General features: G+C 40.5%; 1 protein-coding gene across 1 annotated transcript in view; it reads left to right on the forward strand.

Annotated features, from left to right (window-relative positions):
* TMEM135 (transmembrane protein 135) overlaps positions 1–23,383 on the forward strand; it is a 265,659-nt gene that overhangs the window by 73,399 nt on the left and 168,877 nt on the right. The window contains exon 4 of the mRNA XM_075198696.1: positions 1,110–1,143. Within this exon, the coding sequence (XP_075054797.1) occupies positions 1,110–1,143 (34 nt within the window). The remainder of the gene's footprint in view (positions 1–1,109; positions 1,144–23,383) is intronic.

Genomic DNA, 23,383 nt, shown 5'->3' on the forward strand with positions numbered 1-23,383 from the left:
AGCAGTGGACTATGTAGAAGTTCATTAATAATTGAAACTGAACCATGGTTAGTAAAGCTGCATGAAAGTGTACGAACCTTAATACAATATGAGTGTGTTTCAGAGTGTTGTGCATGTCACTGTACACTGATGCCAGATCTAGGGTTTTACAGCTAAAGAAGATGCTCACAGATATATTTTTTTAAAATTATTTTATTAAACCCTCCTTGTCCCCAACTATCAGAATGTCCGGGGGCCAGGTGCCTGGGACACCTAAAGAATCTCATGCGTTAAGTACGCTGATGCCTTAGAGCCCCAGGGGGTGGCGGAGGGTGGCATTCGTTTTAAGAGACAGACTCGCTCAGTCCTCAGAACCGCCAGTACTGGATGTCTATGTGAGGCTTTCATGCAGTCGGATCTGTTGAAGACATCTGTCCCCTGATTGATAGACAGTTTTTAATCCTCCACCTTTGATTGGCATGTTTATTGAGAAGTGTAAATGTTCAATTTTTTGGTAAAATGTATGTCCGCTTCTAGATCATAACATGTAACGCACAAGTGATGCTAAAAAATGTGTAAACGCCAATATATTATAGCTGTATAAAGTGTAAGTTTTTATGTAATCACTTCTATTCCTTAGGAAATCTTATGTATTATAAGGAGTAACTCACCCACTGCTGTAAGTGATTATGGATTCCGGATTATTACAGACCTTAGAAGTTACCTGTCTAGCAGCGCTCTAACTGCTGCCTCTTTATATGTCATGAAACTCCTTTGTGATTTATAATACCCTTATAATTTACAGTAGTGGATGCATTATCTCATATATCTTTTAGTCGTTAAAGTCCATTTACAAGGCTATAAGAGTGCACATTGAAGGCATCAGATTAAACCCCAGTGTACGGACGGGTCCCACAGCACTAATGAGCAGAACACAGGAATGTGGATATATGACACATGATGCATCACTTCTTTCCCCAGCATTGTGGTCTAGAACATGTATTTGTAATTTGTATGTGGTCCTTTTGTTGGTTTTCAGTTAGTTCAGCACTTGTTCCATCTCTTTCCTGTGTGCGCTGTTATCATCCATGTCTTTGCCGAAAGTTTTAATTTGTGTTATTGTTTTTTAGGAGGGGTCTTCTGACAATTTACATGGCCAATCAGGTAAGAAAGAAACTTTGTTTTTGGCATGTAATTTATAAATGATAATGAGCAGATTAAAACCCCTAAAATAAAGCTTTGTTCAAAAAATAGTTTTGGGTGGAAACTCTAAAAATAAGAGTTTGACTTGGTCCTGTGTTCTGGGGGGTCAGCATGGAGCTTGGTCCTGTGTTCTGGGGGGTCAGCATGGAGCTTGGTCCTGTGTTCTGGGGGGTCAGCATGGAGGCTCCATTGGTCCTGTGCTCTGGGAGGTTAACATGGAGGCTCCATTGGTCCTGTGTTCTGGGGTGTTAACATGGAGGCTCCGTTGGTCTTGTGCTCTGGGGGGTTAGCATGCAGGCTCCTTTTGGTCTTGTGCTCTAGGGGGTTAGCATGCAGGCTCCTTTTGGTCCTGTGCTCTAGGGGGTTAGCATGCAGCTCCTTTGGTCCTGTGCTCTGTGGGGGGTTAGCATGGAGGCTCTCTGCTATGTTGTTAATTTCCTATTCACGTGAAGGGTCCGCCATTGAAGCAGAGGAGAGGGTAGGATAGCACTAGACCAGCTCTCAGGATCGCCTCACCAGAGATGAGTCAAACTTTGGTGAAATCCACCCAAAACTAAATTTTACGTTTTGGGTGGAGTTATCTTTTAAGTATAGCCTGCTAAAATGTTTTGTGGCCACATGCTAACATCATGTGTCAAAAAATAAGACGGTCAAACACTGCTTGACATAGTTACATTTAAAGGAGCACTATACCTAAAGTGATGATGTAAATAAATTATGTGAAGGAACGTAAATGAATATATTCCATTTACAGCTGTAATTCGGCGTGCTACTATTTTTATGCAAACCAGATTATCTAAGTACGAGTTCTGTTGACGAAAACAAATAGGACCAAGACCAAAGCCTGCACTGCTGGGCACTGTCAGGGTGTCAGTGCATGTGGCTGGTACTGACCAGTCTGCAGACGGGAAGAGATCTAGTGAGGGTGGGGTTATAAATACCTTTAAATTAACACTCAACTAATCAAAGTGAAAGAAATTATTTTAAAAAGTGATCGCCCTCCTTCGTTCCTCAATGAGGCGATAAGCCCAATTTGCTGACAGATTACAGCAGACGTAGGCCACATGCTGCATCGTCGTGACGGATGAGGGCGATGACATTCATAATGCTGATACCACAGTAGTTATTGTACTGGGACCTCAATGTGTCTGTGTTCCGAAGCATCCTGTTGAAGCAGGGCTTCCCTGCTAATCGCAAATTGGGCACTCTACCTGATTTTATCAGGCACCCCAACATACACGAAGAAGGAGGACTTGGGAGTCGTTCCCCCAATTCCCAGTAAGGTGGTGGAGTTTTAATTGGAATTAACTTGAAATAGAGATAATTTGATGGGCGAGTTAACTTGTCGTACTAACAGGCAGCGATTAGACTGTAAACTGGATGGGGGTAGAGGATAATCAGCTGAGCCGGCGGGACTGAGCTAAATTAATGAGCATACTGAGAGTGGTCAATGGATACAGTTGATAATAAGGTGAGTGGACTTACAAGAAGTTAGCTGAGGACATGGATCTCAAGCTGATGTTCTGAAAACTCTGTATTGTTTATGATAAAATAATATAACATGCATGTTAAGCTTAAAGGACATCTAAGGCCTCATACCCACTGACTTTTGTGATATGGATTTTACTAGTGTTTTTAAAGCTAGAAAAACGCATGTGATCGGGTCTGACAATAGACGCTATCGTTTCTCGTGTCACCGTACCCTCTGTGGTTGTTGCTAGCATTGCAGTAGCGTTTCGTTTGCGTTTCTCAGAACAGCGTTTTGCAATCCAGCAGTGATCGCCAAACTCTAGTAGCACATGCTTTTCAAAGGCATTTACATTTCAATATGACTTGCTCAGTCCTCAGAACCGCCAGTACTGGATGTCTATGTCAGGCTCTCATTATGGCATTAAAAAAAATAAATGCTCACACAACACCAGTGAATACACCAGTACCTTACATCAGCGGAGCTTCCTGAATCACAAATAATACATTTTGTCTATTGAAAAGGTGTTTACGGAAAGAGATTTATAAAACGTTCAGAGATCCAGGTAGATGTGAGTGGGCTGAAGCCAACATCACCCATTGCAGCTAAAGTGCAAGAATATCAAAACAGACTGTTTTTCCAGTAATGCCTGCATCATATTTGTAAGTGGAGCATAAACAAATATTTTAAAATAATTCAGAGTTCTGTGTGCTTTTTACCCCCAGTTCACAATTATTCTTCACTCATCTTGTAGATACACACAGATATTACTAACAACATCTGAGAACATGAGGTATTGGTTCATATTTTGATCAAAACATGTAAGCCTGCATCTTAGCGTCAAGTTACTTCATTGTCAGGTCCTCCACTGGCCTACAGTCTTCAAACACCATTAAAATGCAGTTAAAATCAGATGCACTCACCTCCCAGGTATAGGGGCTTACATCAAGCAAGGGCTGACTTGTAAGCTACACCCAAAAGAGCCTTAAATATGTTTGATAGACAGCTGCCAAGACAACATAAGGTATTTTTTTAAAACAAAATCAGAGAATAAATAAGCCAGTGCTTGGTCAATCCCATTTTATATATGGTATCAGGTACATGGCAAAGTATACAAAACAAAAAGACAGTTGTTGTCAGCGCTTATCCTTAACACTGCATATCTGTGTGTATCTAGCAAAATGAAAACATGAGGTAGCGGTTCATATTTTGAGTAAAAAATTTAAGCCTGCATCCCAGCATCAAGTGTTCCTCGTTGAGGTGCCCTTGACGCTGGGAAGCAGGCGTAAATGTTTTGCGCAAAATATGTACGTAATGTAAAAGAAAACCTGTTTCCCATGTATGATTCTTATATTGCTGTTAGTTTTATGATGTGGTCCACCTTTCTAAAAGCATTGCTTGGCATATAAGCAAGAATAGACCTGTGTAGCTACTTTCTTTTCAAAGATACAGCTTTTTTTGGTAGCTGTAACCGTTGCTGTACCTTTTCTATGGCTTCACCAAGTTGCCAGGGAAACGGGGTGAAACTATAGAAAAATCACAACGACTTTTGTGTTGATGCATGTAAAAATTGCCAATGCGAACAGCTAGGTCTCTGGTTTATTGATCAGTTTAAAGGGTAACTGTCACAGGGAAGTAAAATGTTTGGGTATAATTACTTAAAAACTAGATTACTTTAAAAAAGTAAATGGAAAATAAACCCTACTTATAGGTTATGAATACTACTACTGTGAAATAATTGTAGCTAAACCCACCACGATATTCAGACAATCTGGTGTAACAAGTAACATGATAAAATAATCAGAATCATACCGGTTTCTTTACTGCTACAGTAACTTCCAGCATATTTGATATTCTCATTTTATTTGGGTTGTTCCACTCTACATATATTCATCTTAGTTCTTGGGAGTATTCATTCTATTGAAATGAATCACAATGTTCACAAAACAATTCAACAAAGTTTATTTAAACTAAGAAAAATGTTTAAGTGGTCTACTTATCAAGAGGTCCACGTTTGCGGTACTGAGGCTGCCAAGATAGGCTGGTTAGTGACAACGTTATCCAATTTTTTGATTGTCCTCTATATAACAATGGAGTCCACATGACCTCAAGACTACTTTCGCTCCTCCATTTGCACCTGTTTCCTGTTGTACCGGTTTCTCTTCCTGTGTATAATTCATTTTACTTTTGTCATGTCCTATTCATATGTCATGTAAAACATGTTCCAGTTTGAGGATCCTGGCTGTGAGCGTTATACAGAGTAGGAAATATAAAGAACGCTAGATGTGGCCCTAGATAATTTCTGAGGCCTCTAGATGTGTGCATTATGTTGTTCAGAGACAAACATGGTGTACACCACAAGTGCTTGTAGCTGGGACCCCGGGTGTCAGGGTGTTGTTGTTCCGGAATCCCTGGTGTCATGGTGCCGTTTTTCCGGGATCCCGGGTGTCAGGGTGCCGTTGTTCTGAGACTCCGGGTGTCGGGGTGCCGTTGTTCTGAGACTCTGGGTGTCGGGGTGCCATTGTTCCGAGACTCCGGGTGTCGGGGTGCCATTGTTGCGGGACCCCGGCTGTAGGGGTGTCGTTGCGGGACCCCGTATGTCAGGGTGCCGTAGTTCTGGGACCCCGAGATTCCCCTCCCTTATTTTCCTTATTACCTCACAGTGACTGTTGGAGGAGGCAGCCATTGATTATTTCTGTGTGTATGGCATCATCTTCTCCATTACTTTGCAAGGCAGAGCTCCTCATGGTGACTGCAGGAGTAGGCAGTGAGGGATGATATCTGCGGGTTGTATGACACCCCTCTCCTTTTCTTATTGCCATGTATAGCAGAGCTCATCACAGTGACTATAGGAGAAGGAAGTCTGTGTGTATGACACCCCCCCCCCATTACCATTTATAGAAGAGGTCATCACAGTGACTATAGGAGAAGGAAGTCTGTATGACACTCCCCCACATTACCATGTATAGAAGAGATCATAGTGACTGCAGGAAGAGTCAGGCAGTGAATATATGTGTGTATGGCATTCCCCTCATTAGCTTCTATAGCAGAGCTCTTCAGAGTGACTGTAGGAGGACAAAGTAAATGGTCATGGCCGTGTGTATGATATGTCACTGAGCAGAAATGATTAACTTTTATTTGTGTGATGATGATGATTTGTGACTTGTTATTTATTTTAGGTTTTATGTCAAATATTTTGTTTGTGTGACCTATTGTGCATTTATTTGCACTACAGTTTTCCCCATCGTCGAGGAAGGGGGGGTGGGGTGCAATCCTCTGTCCACAGCCAGCCCCCACCGTCACGCCATTGTGGCGGCATTAGCGGTTTCAGCGGAATAGTACAAAAATCATTCTTGCTACTTGGTTAAACCCTGATGATGTTGGGTTTGTGATGCAGAGCTGGGCGCTGCCGATTGGAAGAGCACAGCATAAACTACCCCCTATTCCCCACAGAGTTCCCAGACACTGCAGTACACTAACAGGCGGCTGCGGGTGGATTACAGGGGTTATTGGCCAAGTAGACTCTTTGAGCCTGGTTCATTAGCGCACATGCATACTGAGCGCAATGTGCGTTTGCTTTAAAACGCACATAAATTGGGTATACGTACGCCCGTAATAAACCAGGAGCGGATGTGAAGATAGGTGGGGTGATGACTGCGGGTGAAGATCTGCTCTGATACACAAGACACAGCAGGATGCGTCCAATACATATGTGGAATATAAACTCACAAAATAATGCACAGAAAAGGAAAACTATTCAAATAAGGTCACCTGCAAATGATATAAGTATTATTGATAAAACATGAAAGAAATTCTGTTTTTTTCCCCATGAAATACATTTATTAGGATATTATTGTCTACTGTACATAAAATACATTGTTACAGTTGCTCCTGTTTGCATCCACCTGTTCTAGCTGCATACACAGCCGTCATCACTAGTAATCGTCACTTAGACTAGACCTGTAGCTGGAGCAAGAGATACAAGTGCCTGATAGATGCCCAGAGCTAGGGCATTGCTATGTGCAATTAAGATTGGCACGCCCTTACTGTACAATGACTATGGGTATACATCCCTTCTCTGCCACGTTCCTTCACTGAAATCATAAGCTGTAGTAAGTGTCCTTTATGCACGAAGATGAACGGAACGTGGCTGCGTTCTGTGGCGTATACGGTCCGCCTCTGGCCGCGCACAGAGTGATTTGTTGCGAATTATACAAACAAAATCACTGTTTATGTCCCTTATTGAATCAGACCCTTTTGACACATGTTAAAGAAAGTGAAGGTAATTATAAGTAACACATTCCAAGACTGCATAGAGGAATAAATATTATTTTTGGTATATGTTGCTTTCAAAGCTAAGAGGTTTTTGGTATACTATTTTTTTTTTAATTGATTTGGTTTTCCTTGTCACATTAAAATCATAATAAGTGAGAGGCCAATGTCCATAAGAGCTTGCAATCTAACTTGTTTTTCCATATGCATCGATGATTCCTTTTATACATTAGTTTCTTTAACAAGAATACTATTTTATTTTGAACCCAACGTTCAAGTTTGACATTGCTTAGAAAGCAATCAGTATATTCATGAACGAGTGCAAGCCTCTATGTCATGGTCATTGCCAATGCAATAAATCATTGACGTTGGAGATCATGTGAGTCTGGACCTTCCTTGTAACTAATACAACAATAAGGGGGAGATCCTGGCGACTGCATTTTGTGGCTTGACATGGCTAATTGGTTTTGGCATGCCCGGGCCCCAGGAAACCTCATCCATCACTTTAGAACAGGAAGTTTGGCAGAAGTCAGGGGAAACATTCAGGACTTTGTCTGTTATACTACACGACTCTGCCATTTAGACCTCTGAGAGGTATAAACGTCTCTTCTAGGTTTACTTGACTCATTCAGTGCTGTTGGCGAGGATTCTGTACCCGGGCATCTGAGGCTGTAACCCAGTCTATCTCGGCTTTCTCAGGGCTTCTGGACACCACAAAATCTCATTTCATGTCTTAATTTATTGACTTGCACTGTCGTATTGCAAGTTTTTACTACGTTGTATTGCTTTACCTTTTTTTCCTTTGTGTACTTATCAATCATGCATTTTAACCAATTTGGAAACTAAGGTAGAAGATCATTTAAAATAAAAAAAAATAATAAGAAGGAAGAAATTAGTTTTATTTATTTATATAGCGCCCCAGCGCTTTCCAATTGGGATCAAACACCACAATATAACAATACTGGGTAATACAGACAGACCGAGAGGTGCCACATAGTACATATTAGTTCAGCCAGATTGCAAAGGTAACAAGTGCACAGTAAAATAAAACACTTCTGATGGATGTATAATTACCATAGCTCAGGATTGGTCGGTTCAGCCAAGATCTTGGGTCTGATTCATTAAGGATCTTAACTTAAGAAACTTCTTATTTCAGTCTCCTGGACAAAACCATGTTACAATGCAAGGGGTGCAAATTAGTATTCTGTTTTGCACATAAGTTAAATACTGACTGTTTTTTCATGTAGCACACAAATACTTGATAGCTTATTTGTACACTGAAATTTAAAGTTGATATTTGTGTGCTACATGAAAAAACAGTCAGTATTTAACTTATGTGCAAAACAGAATACTAATTTGCACCCCTTGCATTGTAACATGGTTTTGTCCAGGAGACTTAAAATAAGAAGTTTCTTCAGTTAAGATCCTTAATGAATCAGGCCCCTTGCCCCTTTCTTCCTGCTATAGCAATGAGCTCATGTGCTAAATATGCTATATGACTTTGCAGCTATAAGCCACATTGTGTCTGCATACCCTGTAAACCAGTTTATGCTGATCAGCCAGAAGCTTTCGTTTTACAACGGGTGATATTTCTGTCTTGACTGAGTCGTATGTTGTAGATTTATTTCCACTGATTAAAACAAAGGCACATCAATTGCTATATAATGTATCATTCAAAAGCCGTGTAAGTATCTATCTAGCCGTTAAGTATGTGCACGCTATAGACAATAATAGCAACAATGACCTCTGCAAGTTAAAATATGCTGCTGTACGCCTTTAAAAATAAGCAAAAATAAGAGCAGTAATAAAGGACAATTATACATTATTTTTTAATGAAGTAGGAAACGCCAACTGTATTCCTTTTACAGAAGGAATTTAAAATAATTTATTGATGATACCATCCCTTGAAAGGAGTTCATGTTCACTTTTAAAATGTTATTTCCTTGGTTATATGATTGACTATATGATCACAGTGTGTCCATTTGCTTAGTTCGTACATAAATCTTCCAGTCTCAGTGGTTGTTATGATGAAACTAATAGAATCTTCTTCGCTCACAAAATAATTTTTTGGAAGTATCAATGAGAGAGAGACAAAAAGGGAGTAAAAAATCCAAAAGATGCTCATTCAAGAGGTATTTTGGGGGATTAGACATACAGACGTATTTTTTGAGCAAATATTCCCTTAATTACAGATAATTTTGAGTAAGATGGACTTATCCTTTTAATTGGGACATTAGTCTCTAATGTTACAATGGTGGTTTGTTCGTAAGACCAGCTTTGTGTAATGTGACAGGCAGCTGGCCTACGGGGGTGGACCTCACTCTCCCTTTTTATTTCCAGCCAGTGTTCACAGACGCCTTGTTTTTACAGTCCTAAAATACACATTAATATTAGATTGCCCGTAAATAATCCTCCCATTAACATTAATATTTTGAGGGAAGGGTTCCGCTCACACAGACCAGCGATTCACAATGCATGAATTATCGCCAGGGACCGCAGACACTTGTCCTGTTCTCCAACCGCTGTTTGTATGACACAGGCACAAAGGCGAGCTGCATCCTATACGTTTAGTGTGCTCTGGCCCTCCATGCAGGTCATTAGGATTCCATATGTGCACAAAGCCGCTATTGTACGCGGAGGAGAATGGGAATGTTATGAGCCTTTTCAATTGATCCTGCATAGGATCGCAACAAACCTTCCATTGTTTCTACACTGACCACTTCTGAGGCTTGAACCCTGTGATTGATTGGGTGGGTGGTCTGCCCTGGGGTAGCAGGTACTACAATTGCCTGACTCATTTAATATCCATTAGCCTGTTGAACATTGCTAGGGAGTAGAGAGCTCTGACTCGTCAGCGGTTTATGTCTTGGCTCCGGCTCTTGAATTATACAAGGTAAACAGGTGGGACTGGGAAACCCATCTACCTGTTGTTGTTGTGCATTGTAAGGATCATTACTTGTGCAGGTTTAGGCTTTATTATAATCCCATATTGGACTAATAACAGATCATGATACTGACAACATGTAAAGACAAATTGGCCCATCTAACCTGTCTCCCCTCTTCTGGGAGTTTGTTTCAATCCTCTATTTTTGTTCCAGGGAGTAATATTTCCTAACATTTAGGGGTAGATTTATCCAAAAAGGAAAAGTGGAAGTGTTGCTCATAGCAACCGATCAGATTCTAGAATCTACTGCATAAATTACATCTAGAATTGGTTGCTATGGGCAACACCTCCACTTTTCCCTTTTAGAAGGTTTGATAAATCTACCTTTAAGTTCTGTTCTTTCGACCTCATTCCTGTGGTACTGTAATGAAATGTTTCAATTACCGCCCATTCTCATTAAGCTGAACAAAATGAACCTGCACGAGACTATTATTGTAATATCTCTACTTAAAGAAAGAAAATAAATGACATTAATATGTTCTGTTTCTGTCCATTTGTAGCAGTCATTGCTTAGGAGGTGGTGCTTCTCTATCCTACATCACTGTGGCAGTGTAAAGCCAGAGCTTGTGTTAGCTTGCGTTCTCCTAGTTACAGTATTATAGAAGGTTTGATAAATCTATCCCCTCGCCGCTTCCGAAGGTAGTTGCATGGGCTGATCCATCCTTGATGAAATGATATAGACTCATTAATTATGTTTTCCCTGACACCAATTGCCCCCATATGGCCTAACGGTGCTTTAACTAGAAACATTGCAAAAATGTGGGCCTGAGAGATGTTTCCTTCCCTGTAGATACACTCTTTGCTTCATTTCACTGGAGTAATGTGTCCTCATGCTCTGGTTGAAGGATGGTTTCCAGATGATTAAGTACTGAAATCCCTATACCTTTCAGCTTAATGAGAAGCAGGCAACACACTATTTGTCAGGCAGTGATGATAAATGAGATTTTTTTTGGGGGGGATTTACGTCTCATTTTTTCAGTGTCCTTACAAAAGAGAAAACAAAGATGTTTGCTTTGTTGCTAATCATCTTGGATTAGCCTACACAAATAGGTAGGTGCTCACATTTATTTTGCTAATGAATAATTATAAAAATGCTCTATAGACACTCAGTAAAAAATATCTTTTTTTTTATTTATTTTTTATTTAACAAATTAATTTCACCGCCTCTCAATGGCAGAGACACTTAGATTCTATAAGCTGCTAACAGTGAATTAGTGTCGATAAAGTTGATTAATAGGCTGCCACAATTTTAGCACATTTGTACCGAGCAGGGGATTCATTCAAACCTTTAGGGCGTTGAACCCTTAGTGATGGGTATCAATGTAGCTAGAAGTGAGCTTCTCATGGGGTGCAAGACATACGACCCCTAGTGCAGGCCTGGAGAACCTTTGTCTCTCTGGGTGTTGGGGACTACAAGTCCCAGCATACCCTGCCAGGTACAGGCTGGCTGTTGTTTGGCAGAGCATGCTGGGGCTTGTAGTTTTACAACACCTGGAGAGTCACAAGTTATCCAAGCCTGCCCAAGGGTGTCTGCCACTAGTGGTTAGGGGATTTCTCTCTAACGTAAAAGTTTTGGCCGAAGTGTTAAATGCAGTTCAAACGAAGATATAGAAAGAAGAGTTCAAGCAGCACATTTTTCTGACGGAAAGATGACTTTTTGGAAATGTCAGTTTAAATTCACTTGGGACATTTTGAATAAATAGCTAAATTTATAAGTATGCTCCCTGCACCATCCAGCACCAATTTATCCATGGTTTTATCTTTTAATTCATCATATGAGTTGCTAGTAGTCCTTCGAACTGCTCGGGAGACTAACTAGTAAATGACCAAGTGGATGTAAAAATCCATTTGTATCTAAAGGTTAACAATAAGCTCTTTAAGCCATTTTCACATGTTTACATTTTATGATTACCGTATATACTCGAGTATAAGCTGAGTTTTTCAGCACATTTTTTGTGCTGAAAAAGCCCCCACCCCTCGCTTTATGGTAGTTAAAGCGATTTAACTACCATACCAAGGTTATTGCACAATATCGCTGAACACATACAGAGGACAACAAGAGTAACATCCATAATTATATTTCCTTCTGACATCCAAATTTACCAGTAGCTGCTGCATTTCCCACCCTAGGCTTATACTCGAGTCAATAAGTTTTCCCAGTTTTTTGTGGTTATACTCGAGTATATACGGTAGGTCTTGTTAGCAGAAAACTTTAAAAAAAAAAATTAGGAAGTAGACCTTGACCCTGTGACATCGTAATATCAGACACTACATCTAGCAATTGTTTTTCATCTTTATCTCATCACGTGGAGTCATAGAGCTAAAACATGCACATATATAATGACACATTTCCACATTAGGTTTAATGCACATCTGTAAATTATAATGGGCTTATTTACATATGCAGAAAAACAAAGCAGATTTATCCTAAAACCATGTTTCATAAATACCCGTAAAGTATGTGTGAATAAGTTTTAACGCTCCTTTTGAATGAGCTCCTATGCTCAAGCGCCCTGCCACACTGACCTCACTTTGGAGGACTCGCGCCCTGTGATCACCATGAGATCTCAAAAATCAAAATGCGCGTTCAAACTTGTGCCTGTTGGAATAGGTGGCATTACAATTACCCAGAGCATATGACTATTTACAATGTGTCAATACCCGAGTTGGAGGTCTGTCGTTTATTAAGTGTGGAAGGTACAGCTATTAAATAACACCCATAAATGTTATCCCAGCAAAAGGTCAGTTTAAGTGTCACAAAGCACAAATATTTATTCAAAAATTAGTAATGGGTCTGTCCACTGTAGTAAATATCCTGGCAATGAATGTCTATTGTATTAAAAACACACATGTCAGTAACAAAATAACTTGGCACCGTAGCGTGCGCACATTTTAATGTAGCAATCGAAGAGGTGCAAAATCATATGACAAAACCCTATTGCCGTCCAAAACAGGAATTCTCGCGGGCGACGGCTTATTATTGCTTTGTCAGATATATTACTGGGGTTTCTGCCTGTGATAATTTAGCCAGGTTATGTATTAGCACAGTTGGAGAGGTTCGTCAGGGATAGTGGCAAGTTGACCGTTATTGCTACCGCTTAGAGGCAGCTATTTATATATTTTTTTTATACCCCTAAATTATTGATTACATATGTGGTAGATCTTCTAATGTTTACAGTGACAATATTTGTCATATGCAGTGTATGTTGCACTGACGAAAATGTTTGTGTTGAGGCAACAGAATAGCTCCGTCATTAACACCATGCCGACTTCGAGTGCGAAGATGCAAATTGCGGTATGACGCCGCAGTGGGTGGTGAGTGATGACTTAAATCACATCCTCACTCTGGGTTCTACCCATTGTATCCAACCTCAGGGAGATTGACAGACTCTCTTGGAAGTCCAGGAGATCACCCGTTATTTTGGAAGTCTCCTGAACATTCCAGTAGAGTCGACAAGTAGAACAATTACTTTGGAAATGTACATACTACATTATGCCATCTAAAACAATATATTATATAGAACTTATCAAATTTGAACCTTATTTTTGCACACTACACACAGCGCATTCTTTCTCCCGGCTTTCTCTCTTGCCTTCTTGACCCTTCAGCTGAAGCCATTGCTGGATTAGATTAGTTTTGTGTCTGTTAGTAATTTCACAGCCAAGAATGAGTTACAATGCCCCTATTTAAAGAAGCAATAAAAACTGCACTCACGCTCATTACTCAATTAGCCTGAAATGCTAATCAAATAGGATATCTGACTACATTTGGATTACATCTAATTTTTTCACAGCAATGGGTTCTTAATTTGTAATTGCAGATTTTAGAGAGAGTATATCAGCCGCCAGTGATTCTGCCAAACAGTTTAGAAACAGCTGTTGCTTTGCTTGCTCACAGAGCACATTTTAACGAGTACATTGTAACTTAACATTGTCCTGAATTGTCAATTATGATTGACGATCTACCATATTGGCTCAGAGAAATCTACCATATTGGTATCATTTAAAGGGTAATAGATTATTGACTTTCTATTAATTGAGCACTGAAGCCTATAAAAAGATGAATTACACCTGGGTGGGGGGAAACCTTGTTTGCTTCCACTTGAACCTACATAGTTCTTTGCGCCCCTCACCCCTGTATCCTATGAGGGCTGTCCCCCCACCCTATACTAAACAGCTGGAACTGCATATATCCGCCAGAGGCTTTTTTTTTCCTATTGAAATTGAGATTGGTGCTTTCTGTTACCCAAGTGCTTAAAAAATAGTGCATAATATAAAAGAAAAATTGCACAGGAGTTTGGAACTTCAGGCATTTTTTTTTAAAAGAAGAATAGCCCCTTTATCCCCGACCCTCTGGAACCTAAACGTCAGTTAAGGGGAAAGGTTTGCTGCAAGTCGGGCTTGGGGGTTCGTTTTACCTTGGGTTCTGCTGAAACTTTCCCCAGGACACCAAATCTTTTGCCCCAAGAAGCTAGGGGGAACTCATAGGGTTCTGGTGGGTGGAACATAAGCGTTTCCGCGCCACGGCAATCCAACCGACAAGAAACAAAATAAAAAGTGCAGGTGAAAGATAAAAACGGTGAATAAATAAATAAGTGCTGATTGAGTACATCCCCAGCCTAATAACTGGACTATTATGAAAATTCTCCTGATCAGCCAAAAGAAGTGCACATTTTATGTTTGTCCACACAAATTGTGGGGGCGGGGGGCTGAGGTTTGAGAAAGGAGTATCTCAAATCTGTTGGGCTTCCCTGGTGGCCTTGTGAAGAATCTTCATTTTGCGACCCCCTTCACTGTTGCCAATCACCGAATGGCTGGATTGCACAGTTATGGAGCGAGCTTCTGTTTCCAGTGACTAGATCTGAGCAACCAATAAAATCACCATATATTTTACACCATGGCAGGGTAACTTGCCAACCTGATCTTTCTGTTTTGTCCAATGCAATGTTATTGCATTTTGATTGTTAGGAGGCCACATTTTTCTGTCCAGTTTGGTTGGAATGAACATAATTGGCCCAAGCGGCATCGCCTTGTGCGGTCAGCTGACTAATTTCTATAAAAATGAGCGACCTCTTATTAAGCTCTGATTGCGTTTCCAGTCCTTTCTTCTCACACACTCATCAGGGCAATGTGAAAACCAGCGATAGAGCAGAAAAAACAACTGCAGATCATCCTACTGGTATTTAGTGGAGAACTCTTGGAATGAAGCTTGAGACTTGATCCCTGTGTGTCTAATAAGGATATAAACCGAGGGAGGACAGCATCTTACACAGCTTGTAAATGTCAGCTTGATGAAAGACAGATCCACCACTGGAAAGGTGGTAGAAAAACTCCATTATAACATAATCTTTCATAGGCAGACCAAATGCATTTTGCACATATTTTGCCTTCTTACCCTTTCAACTTTGTAAAGTGAAAAAATGAACCCTTTGCAGCCTGTCAGGAGTTGTTTGGTTGTGGTGCAAATATTTACACATCAGAGGCCATATCTAGATGATATTTATACTCCGTCAGCAAACTAGTGCGTTACGTGATTGGTTAGATATTCAGAGCCGCAACTTAAAATTCTAACGCCTGGGGCGAGAATGTCAAATGCCGCCCCCCTAGCCCTCAATTTTAACCAAATGAACCTAACTTATTCCTAAACTGCGCCCCCCCTTGAGCGTTGCGCCCTGGGCGATCGCCCCTATCGCACAGCCCTAGTTACGGCCCTAGTTCGATTATTCCCTTGGAACGCGCTAGTTTCTGATATTATTGGTTCATGCTCAGGCTGAAACTTGTAATCCTATTAAACTGTTTGCTACTTTACAGCGATAACGCAGATATAGAAAATCTGTTATCACTGCAATTTATTATTCAAATATCTCCAGAGCAGCTGAGTGATACTCAATCGCCTGACAATACTGAGGAGTCGGAAGGCTTTATTTACCGTTTCACTGGGCCAGTCGGGCACATGTGCGTGCAGGACAGTGACCTAGTGGTTAGCATTTCTGCCTCACAGGACTGGGGTCATGAGTTCGATTTCCGACCATGGCCTTATATGTGTGGAGTTTGTATGTTTTCCCCATGTTTGCGTGGATTTCCTCTGGGTGCTCCGGTTTCCTCCCACACGCCAAAAACATACTAGTAGGTTAATTGGCTGCTATCAAATTTGACCCTAGTCTCTCCCTCTCTGTCTGTGTGTGTGTGTATGTTAGGGAATTTATACTGTAAGCCCCAATGGGGCAGGGACTGATGTGAGTGAGTTCTCTGTACAGCGCTGCGGAATTAGTGGCGCTATATAATGATGATGATGTCCCGGCTAGCCAGCTCACGCATGTGCAGTTGAAATGAAGGCGTGGGCCATCATGAGATGCAAATAACGAAAGGAGGATTGCAGCGGTTCTTGTTAAATAGGCTTCTCCACGCCTGTGCAGCATGATAACATGGCGGTAGCCTTTTTAGGGAAAAGCTCTATTTCCAATAAAAACACCCATTTTCTTCAGGGTTAGGGATTTGCTATATATAATAAAGAGGCCCCTTAAAGGCTTAGTTGGTATATTTACAAAACTGCGGGTTTGAAAAAGTGGAGATGTTGCCTATAGCAACCAATCAGATTGTAGCTGTCATTTTGTAGAATGTACTAAATAAATAACTAGAATCTGATTGGTTGTTATAGGCAACATCTCCACTTTTTCCAACCCGCAGTTTAGTAAATCTAGCCCCTATAATAGACTAGAAATCTCAGCCTGCCTCTCTAATGTCTAGATATATATATATACCTGTCTTCTAGACGGCGGTGATCAATTAAACCAATCAAGTAAGTAGTTCCCTATACAGCATGGAGGTTTTGAGGCACCGAGTGATGTCACTATTTCGTAGCGACATCACGAAGACATGAGGTACGGTGTGATGTCACTAGTTCCTAGTGAATCGACAGGCTGCATTCAATAGGAATATCCGTTGAGATCACAATAATGGCTTCCACTATGTGACTTAGTAACAAGCACACTTTAAATCTTAGTTCTGGAATACTATTGCAAGTTATCCCCAATATTCTGCAAAGTAAAAAGATGCCACTAATGTGATATTTATTTGACCAGGGCTACCTATATTGTATTTATAGTCCAAAATCAGGACAAAATAAGCCCCATCCTTAAATCCTCCTGACTCTACACCCAATCCAACCAACCATGCCCACGTAACCCATTTTATGATTAGCCCCACCCCTTTCAGGATCTGTGAATCAGGTCAGTCGCACCAAAACTTGGGACTCTTGGCAGAACTGTGGCACAGTGGATAGCATTGCTGTCTCACAGTGCTGGGTTCATGACTTTGATCTCCAGAGCCCTATATGTGTGTAACTTGTATGTTCTCCCCCTTCTTAATTAGCTTCTGGCAAAATCGACCCGTGTGTGCGGTAGAGATTAGAATGTAAGCTACAATGGGACAGGGATTGGCATATTCTATGTACGTCACTGCGTAATATGGTTGGCGCTATACAAATAGCAATAATAATTATTTGCGATATTATAAAACATTATAAGACAGCCCTGATTTTTGCGTTTAGATTTATGCAGTCAGACCGCACTCGTCGTGAAGACAGCACCAGTTTGTTAATGTGTGACTTGACGTTGAAAACCCCAAGCCCAGAGTCCATACAGAAGAACTTTGTATCTTTAATATTTTTAACTTTCCCTTGTTGTACAGTCGTCACTGCCTTTAAAATGGGGCCTGGAGCAATGCATGGTTTAATTGCATTCATCTGATGCTCTCCATGCTTCTAGTGGGGAGGGAATATAATCCATTTACTTCTCTTTCTGTTTGGATTGATGTCATTGTTAGAAGCTTTGAAGTATAAGCATTGATTGACATACTGTTTGTAACTTGTGATATCCTCTTTGCTGGACAAACTTAATCTCTCATGAAAGTTTCACGGATGTTTTAAACCGATTTCGCTGAAATTTATTTTGTAAATATTATTTCTGCGCACAAACAGGATGTAGATCCGAAAGTTATGACCATTAGTATATTGGAATTAAAGGGAAAAGATTGTAAAAACTAGGAGTACAGGAATGTACACATACATACATACATACATACATTCACGTAAACATATGTATCCCAGGATATACAGGAAACACGCACTTGATCGTGTGTTTAAGGATAGAATGACAAACATCAATAGCAAATTATACAGGACTTTTAGGCTGCACCCACCTTCCCACGCACAATAAGACTTTCCTCTAGTCTTCAAACCTCTGAAAACTCACCTCTTCAAGCAAGCTTATAAAATTCCTCATCCACCCTCTTAATCTCCCTAGGTTACCCTATTACCACGCTCTTTACAGCTAAGACAACAATACAACAACCCTTTGACCAACATAGTTGTGTGACTGGATCATACAGCCCACTAAGCACTTTGACCTCTGCACTCTGGTTGGACCAATATGCAATATGTAGCACTTACTCTCATGTATCAAACTCCCATTGTCCCATAGTTTGTAAGCTTGTGAGCAGGGCCCTCTTACCTCTCTGTCTGTATCTATTACCTAGAATTGTTTTATTAATGTGTTTGTTCCCAATTGTAAAGCACTATGGAATTTACTGGTGCTACATAAATAAATAATGAGGATGGTGATATTGATAAATTAACGAATCCATCATTTGCCACATTGCTAATTATAGCCATGTATTACACAAAATACATCATCACAACATTCACCCCTGTTGCTGAGAAAATTACAGAGGCTTAATGCAACTGTCTTTGTGCTTTATTTATCTTTTAAAGAGAAGTTATACTTTGATAATTGGATCCCAAAATGTTAGTTCATTGATCAATTTGAACGCTACACAAAGTTACCCAGTGAAGCAGTGGAGGGCATTTACTAATCACAAACAACTGGCCGAGATGAAGGGCAAAAAGTGTGCCAAGATTTTGGGCAGCACGGTGGCTTAGTGGTTAGCACTTCTGCCTCACAGCACTGGGGTCATGAGTTCTATTCCCGACCATGGCCTTATCTGTGTGGAGTTTGTATGTTCTCCCCATGTTTCCGTGGGTTTCCTCTGGGTGCTCCGGTTTCCTCCCACACTCCAAAAACATTCTAATAGGTTAATTGGCTGCTAACATATTGACCCTAGTCTCTCTCTCTCTCTGTCTGTGTGTGTGTGTGTGTGTGTGTGTGTGTGTGTTAGGGAATTTAGACCGTAAGCTCCAATGGGGCAAGGACTGATGTGAGTGAGTTCTCTGTACAGCACTGCAGAATTAGTAGCGCTCTATAAACAGCTGATGATGATTTTCATCAAAATAAAAAATGTGTGTAAGAAGATGACGGCAGATGCTATCAAATTGACCCTAGTCTGTCTGTCTGTATGTTAGGGAATTTAGACTGTAAGCTCCAATCATCATCAGCTATTTATATAGCGCCACTAATTCCACAGCGCTGTACAGAGAACTCATTCACATCAGTCCCTACTCCATTGGAGCTTACAATCTAAGAGAGAGAGAAACTAGGGTCAATATTGATAGCAGCAATTTAGCCTACTAGTATGTTTTTGGAATGTGGGAGGTAACCGGAGCACCCGCAGGAAACCCACACAAACACGGGGAGAACATACAAAGTCCACACAGATAAGGCCATGGTCGGGAATCAAACTCATGACCCCAGTGCTGTGAGGCAGAAGTGCTGACCAGTAGGCCACTATGCTGCCCAAATGGGGGCAAGGACTGATGTGAGTGAGTTCTCTGTACAGCACTGCAGAATTAGTAGCGCTCTATAAACAGCTGATGATGATTTTCATCAAAATAAAAAATGTGTGTAAGAAGATGACGGCAGAGAAGAATTTAGACCGACCGGCTGGTCGAGAGTGAGGATGTTCCTTGCTTAAGTGCGCTTAGTTTTATAGAGCAATCAAGAAATGGAACAAGTCTTGCTAAATAAGATAGAATGTGAAGGAGACAGAAAGTAAATGCAAAGTCTATTTTGGAAAATGGTCAAACTGTTATGTGCTAAAAATATTTAGACTAAAGCTGCTTTTGGAAATAGCGATTGGCCTACGTGAGAAACGTAAGGATCACTCTTCTTGCAATGCACTCGTTACTGTTAATTGTGTAGCAGCTTTTTGTTCTGTGCTTTTTATTTAGCTTTTTTGTTTGTTGTGCCGTCACCTAGTCATCAGATTGTTTGAAAGCACAAAGTTTTTGTATGTATTTAAATGGCCACTAAATGTAAGTTATGGTTCCTATAGCATGTTACATTCCATAAAAAAATGTAGATGGGAAAACGTCCCTCTAGCAGCTAGCTAGATTTTTAGATTTGGTGGCGCTTTAAATTGAAGTTAGACAAATGTTATTGTTTAAAAGTGTGAATCACTCGCCTCATTTTCTGGGAGCTTTTCCTTCTCTTTTCTTCTGTTTCTGCTGCCATAAATCACTTGTTCTCCATGGCGTCTCTTCCCAGTGACATCATGGTGTATGTCAACACCTCGGGACACGGACAGCCTTTGGCTGTTCCCCGAGAGCACACGCGGCTCCCTACGCGGTGACATCATGCGGCACGCTGTCACTTAGTCATCCTTAATGCAGATAACATATTTTATTGCTCCATTTGGAAACCTTATTTCAGAACTTATCATTTCCATTCTGGGCCTTTTATCTTTAAGATGCAACTGAAAAAAATTGGAAGTCTTCCCTAAAATGGTCCATAGGTTACAAGCATCTCCTGCAAGGAAGATGAGACTGTAACATCTGCCTGCAAAAATATATCTTGAATGACATGCGTGTTATGAAGAAGGATATTTCATTTACACTCCTTCATCCTGCCTGGAAGACACTGTTTTAATTGCAAGCTATTATTTTACATAGATTGCAATCTCTTCAGGACTTATTTCTTCTATCCATTAAAGTAGTGATGGACAACAGTCCCGCTTGCGGCCCCTGAGCCTTCAACTGCGGCCCCTCCGCTCCTTCCTGCTTTATTGTCAGATGTGTTTGTTATAGCTTTTAACACTTGTTTTAAAATGCCTGCTGATATGTTATTATGGATAGTTTTTTTTTTTTTATTAAATCAGTGGATCACAGCTGTCAGTTCAAGGCACCCTTAGGGTCGCCATAAATTTTTCAAGGCACCCCTAAGCCAAAATAATTACCAAGTAGTCCCCTCGCCTTGCTTACCACTGGCCCTGGCCGAGGCACCCCTGTGAGATCACTGAGGCACCCCTGGGTGCACAGTTTGGAAACCACTGGATTAAATGTATCATTTTAACTTATTACTGAGATTAAGGGCATGGCCCTTTGGCAGGTTAGAAGGCCATGCAGTCCCTGAAGTCAGGGTACCCAGGAGGCTTTAAAGTGATTCAGGGTGAGGTTGAAGCAACTCCATAGTGACAAATATGCAAATACGACGCTCTATTCCTAGACACAGGCCTGTGCTAAGACATGCTCTTAGTTTGTGACAGACTGTTTTACTCTTCTTAAGCTGGGTACACACGAAAGAATTTTTCACCAACTTTTTATGCCGATCGATTTAACATCCGATCGATGTTCCGATCGCTCGGTCCATGGACTGCATACACACTAGCCTTGTCTAGTACGATAAAGGGAAGAGCGGACGTCCCGTTAGCAACTTTTTACAGCCATGTTGTCGTGAGCAATGACTGTAATTTCGTACTCGCTGTTGTGGATCGGTCGGAAACTTATACACACTACACAGCGGAAACGAGATTGGAACGAAAATATTTAACGGTACGACCAACCAAATGAGGCGACAATCGTCCATTTGGGCACACTTTCGACCATCGTGTCACTACACACACTGACCCGACTTTTGAACAAGCAGTCGTATGTCGGCTTATTGAGCCGATTATTGGACGAAAACCATGTAGTGTGTACACAGCTTTAGATCTCCTCAGTGCAAGATAAATTAAATACCTGCTTGCATAAAATAATCTGGTTTTGTCTTTATGAGCAACAAGTTTGTCCAGTGCTCACCTCCCTCTATAAACAGGAAGGTGATTTAGTTAATGGAAGTGGTGAAGAACAGACATAGATAACAGCAGCTGACTGCTTTAGGATTCTACAGTAACTGGTTCGTTGTTCATGTCTTCCCTTCGTCATCTGTCCTGGTTCCAACCGAACCTCTGCCGTACATTACCGCACACACTTACCACCACCAGTTATTCTGCTACCTTATGTATTTAATTGTTCTCCACACATCTACGTTTTGTAAGGTCATATGGGCAGGACCTTCTTTATCTTTTGTTTCATGTCATTGTTCGTAATTTGCTTTTCTTACTATGATTCCCCCAATGTGCTGCGTATCACAGCGGTTCTTTATAAAGAAAATAAAACTATGTTTTATGTGTGATTTCTGACCATGGGGAGCACAGTTAATCTTGATTTATAATGTAAATAGTTTTCTTGGTTGTAAAAAATAGAGAAAGTGAATAAAATTTATTTTTGTTTCTGAAATTTAATTTACATTTTTATGTATTCCTCAAAACTACTGAACTTCTGGCTTGATTCTTCCGTAAAGGCGAGAGTTTGCATTCTAAATAATCAAATTTGCAATTATACCGAAATGTAATAATTTATAGTAGAATTATTGGAGAGAGTAGGCAATTGTCCTGAAGGGTCACTTACCTGTGTGGTGTGTCCCAGGGGGGGGGGGGGGGGGCGACGACACCTTAGTGACTACTGAATGAGCAGATGGCTTTAGGTCATTCCCAAAGCCCTGCATCTTCCGGTAACCACGTATGATTTTAGTGCCAGCCTATGGCTAGGAAGCTCTTTAATGCATCTGGGTGTTAAGATCAGTTATGTGACACTTAGGACCTAGTGAAAGTGATGTTTTAACACATTTTCTACCTATTTATGAAAGCGGATTGTGGTGTATTTTACAAATTTTGCCGACTGCATAATTTCTTTTTTCCCGCCTGCTCAGACCATGTATAAACCATTACTTTCAATGATCACATTACTATCACTGATATCAGAGGGAAAATGGGAAAGAACTGTCATTTTAATGATTGGTATAGCTAATGTAGCAAGCAAAGCAATTTCCATTCACGGGGTCCTTTTATTTATTTATTTATTTATTTAATGTAATACATTTTTGGTGTGGTGATTAAATGTTTTTTTCCTAATTTTTGTTGTTGTAGAAAATTACTACTATTTTTTTTTTTTTAGCATGGTTTACACCAGGGGTCAGGGAACTTTTTAACCTTTTACCCCCAAATATATTTAGATACGCCGACATTGCCCCCTTGATTTGAAAGGAAGGAAATCCTATATTATTAATTATTGGAATTCAAAATTTTATTGAATCTATTCAAAATTTCTTTGAAAATTTCAAAACTTCAAATTTTGGAGAAATGATGTTGCTTCATTTTTGATACGAGAGCATCAATATTGGGGTATTTTGATGTCAGAGCCATTTGGATACAGTCTTCAGCGTTCAATTGATTTTCTCTGCTTTGTTTTTAAGTTCGTTAGAGTGGAAAATCCTTGTTCGCAAAGGTAGGTTGTTGCAAAAGGCAGC

This window comes from Mixophyes fleayi, chromosome 2, assembly GCF_038048845.1.
Source record: "Mixophyes fleayi isolate aMixFle1 chromosome 2, aMixFle1.hap1, whole genome shotgun sequence".
In the NCBI taxonomy this organism is placed as follows: Eukaryota; Metazoa; Chordata; class Amphibia; order Anura; family Limnodynastidae; genus Mixophyes; species Mixophyes fleayi.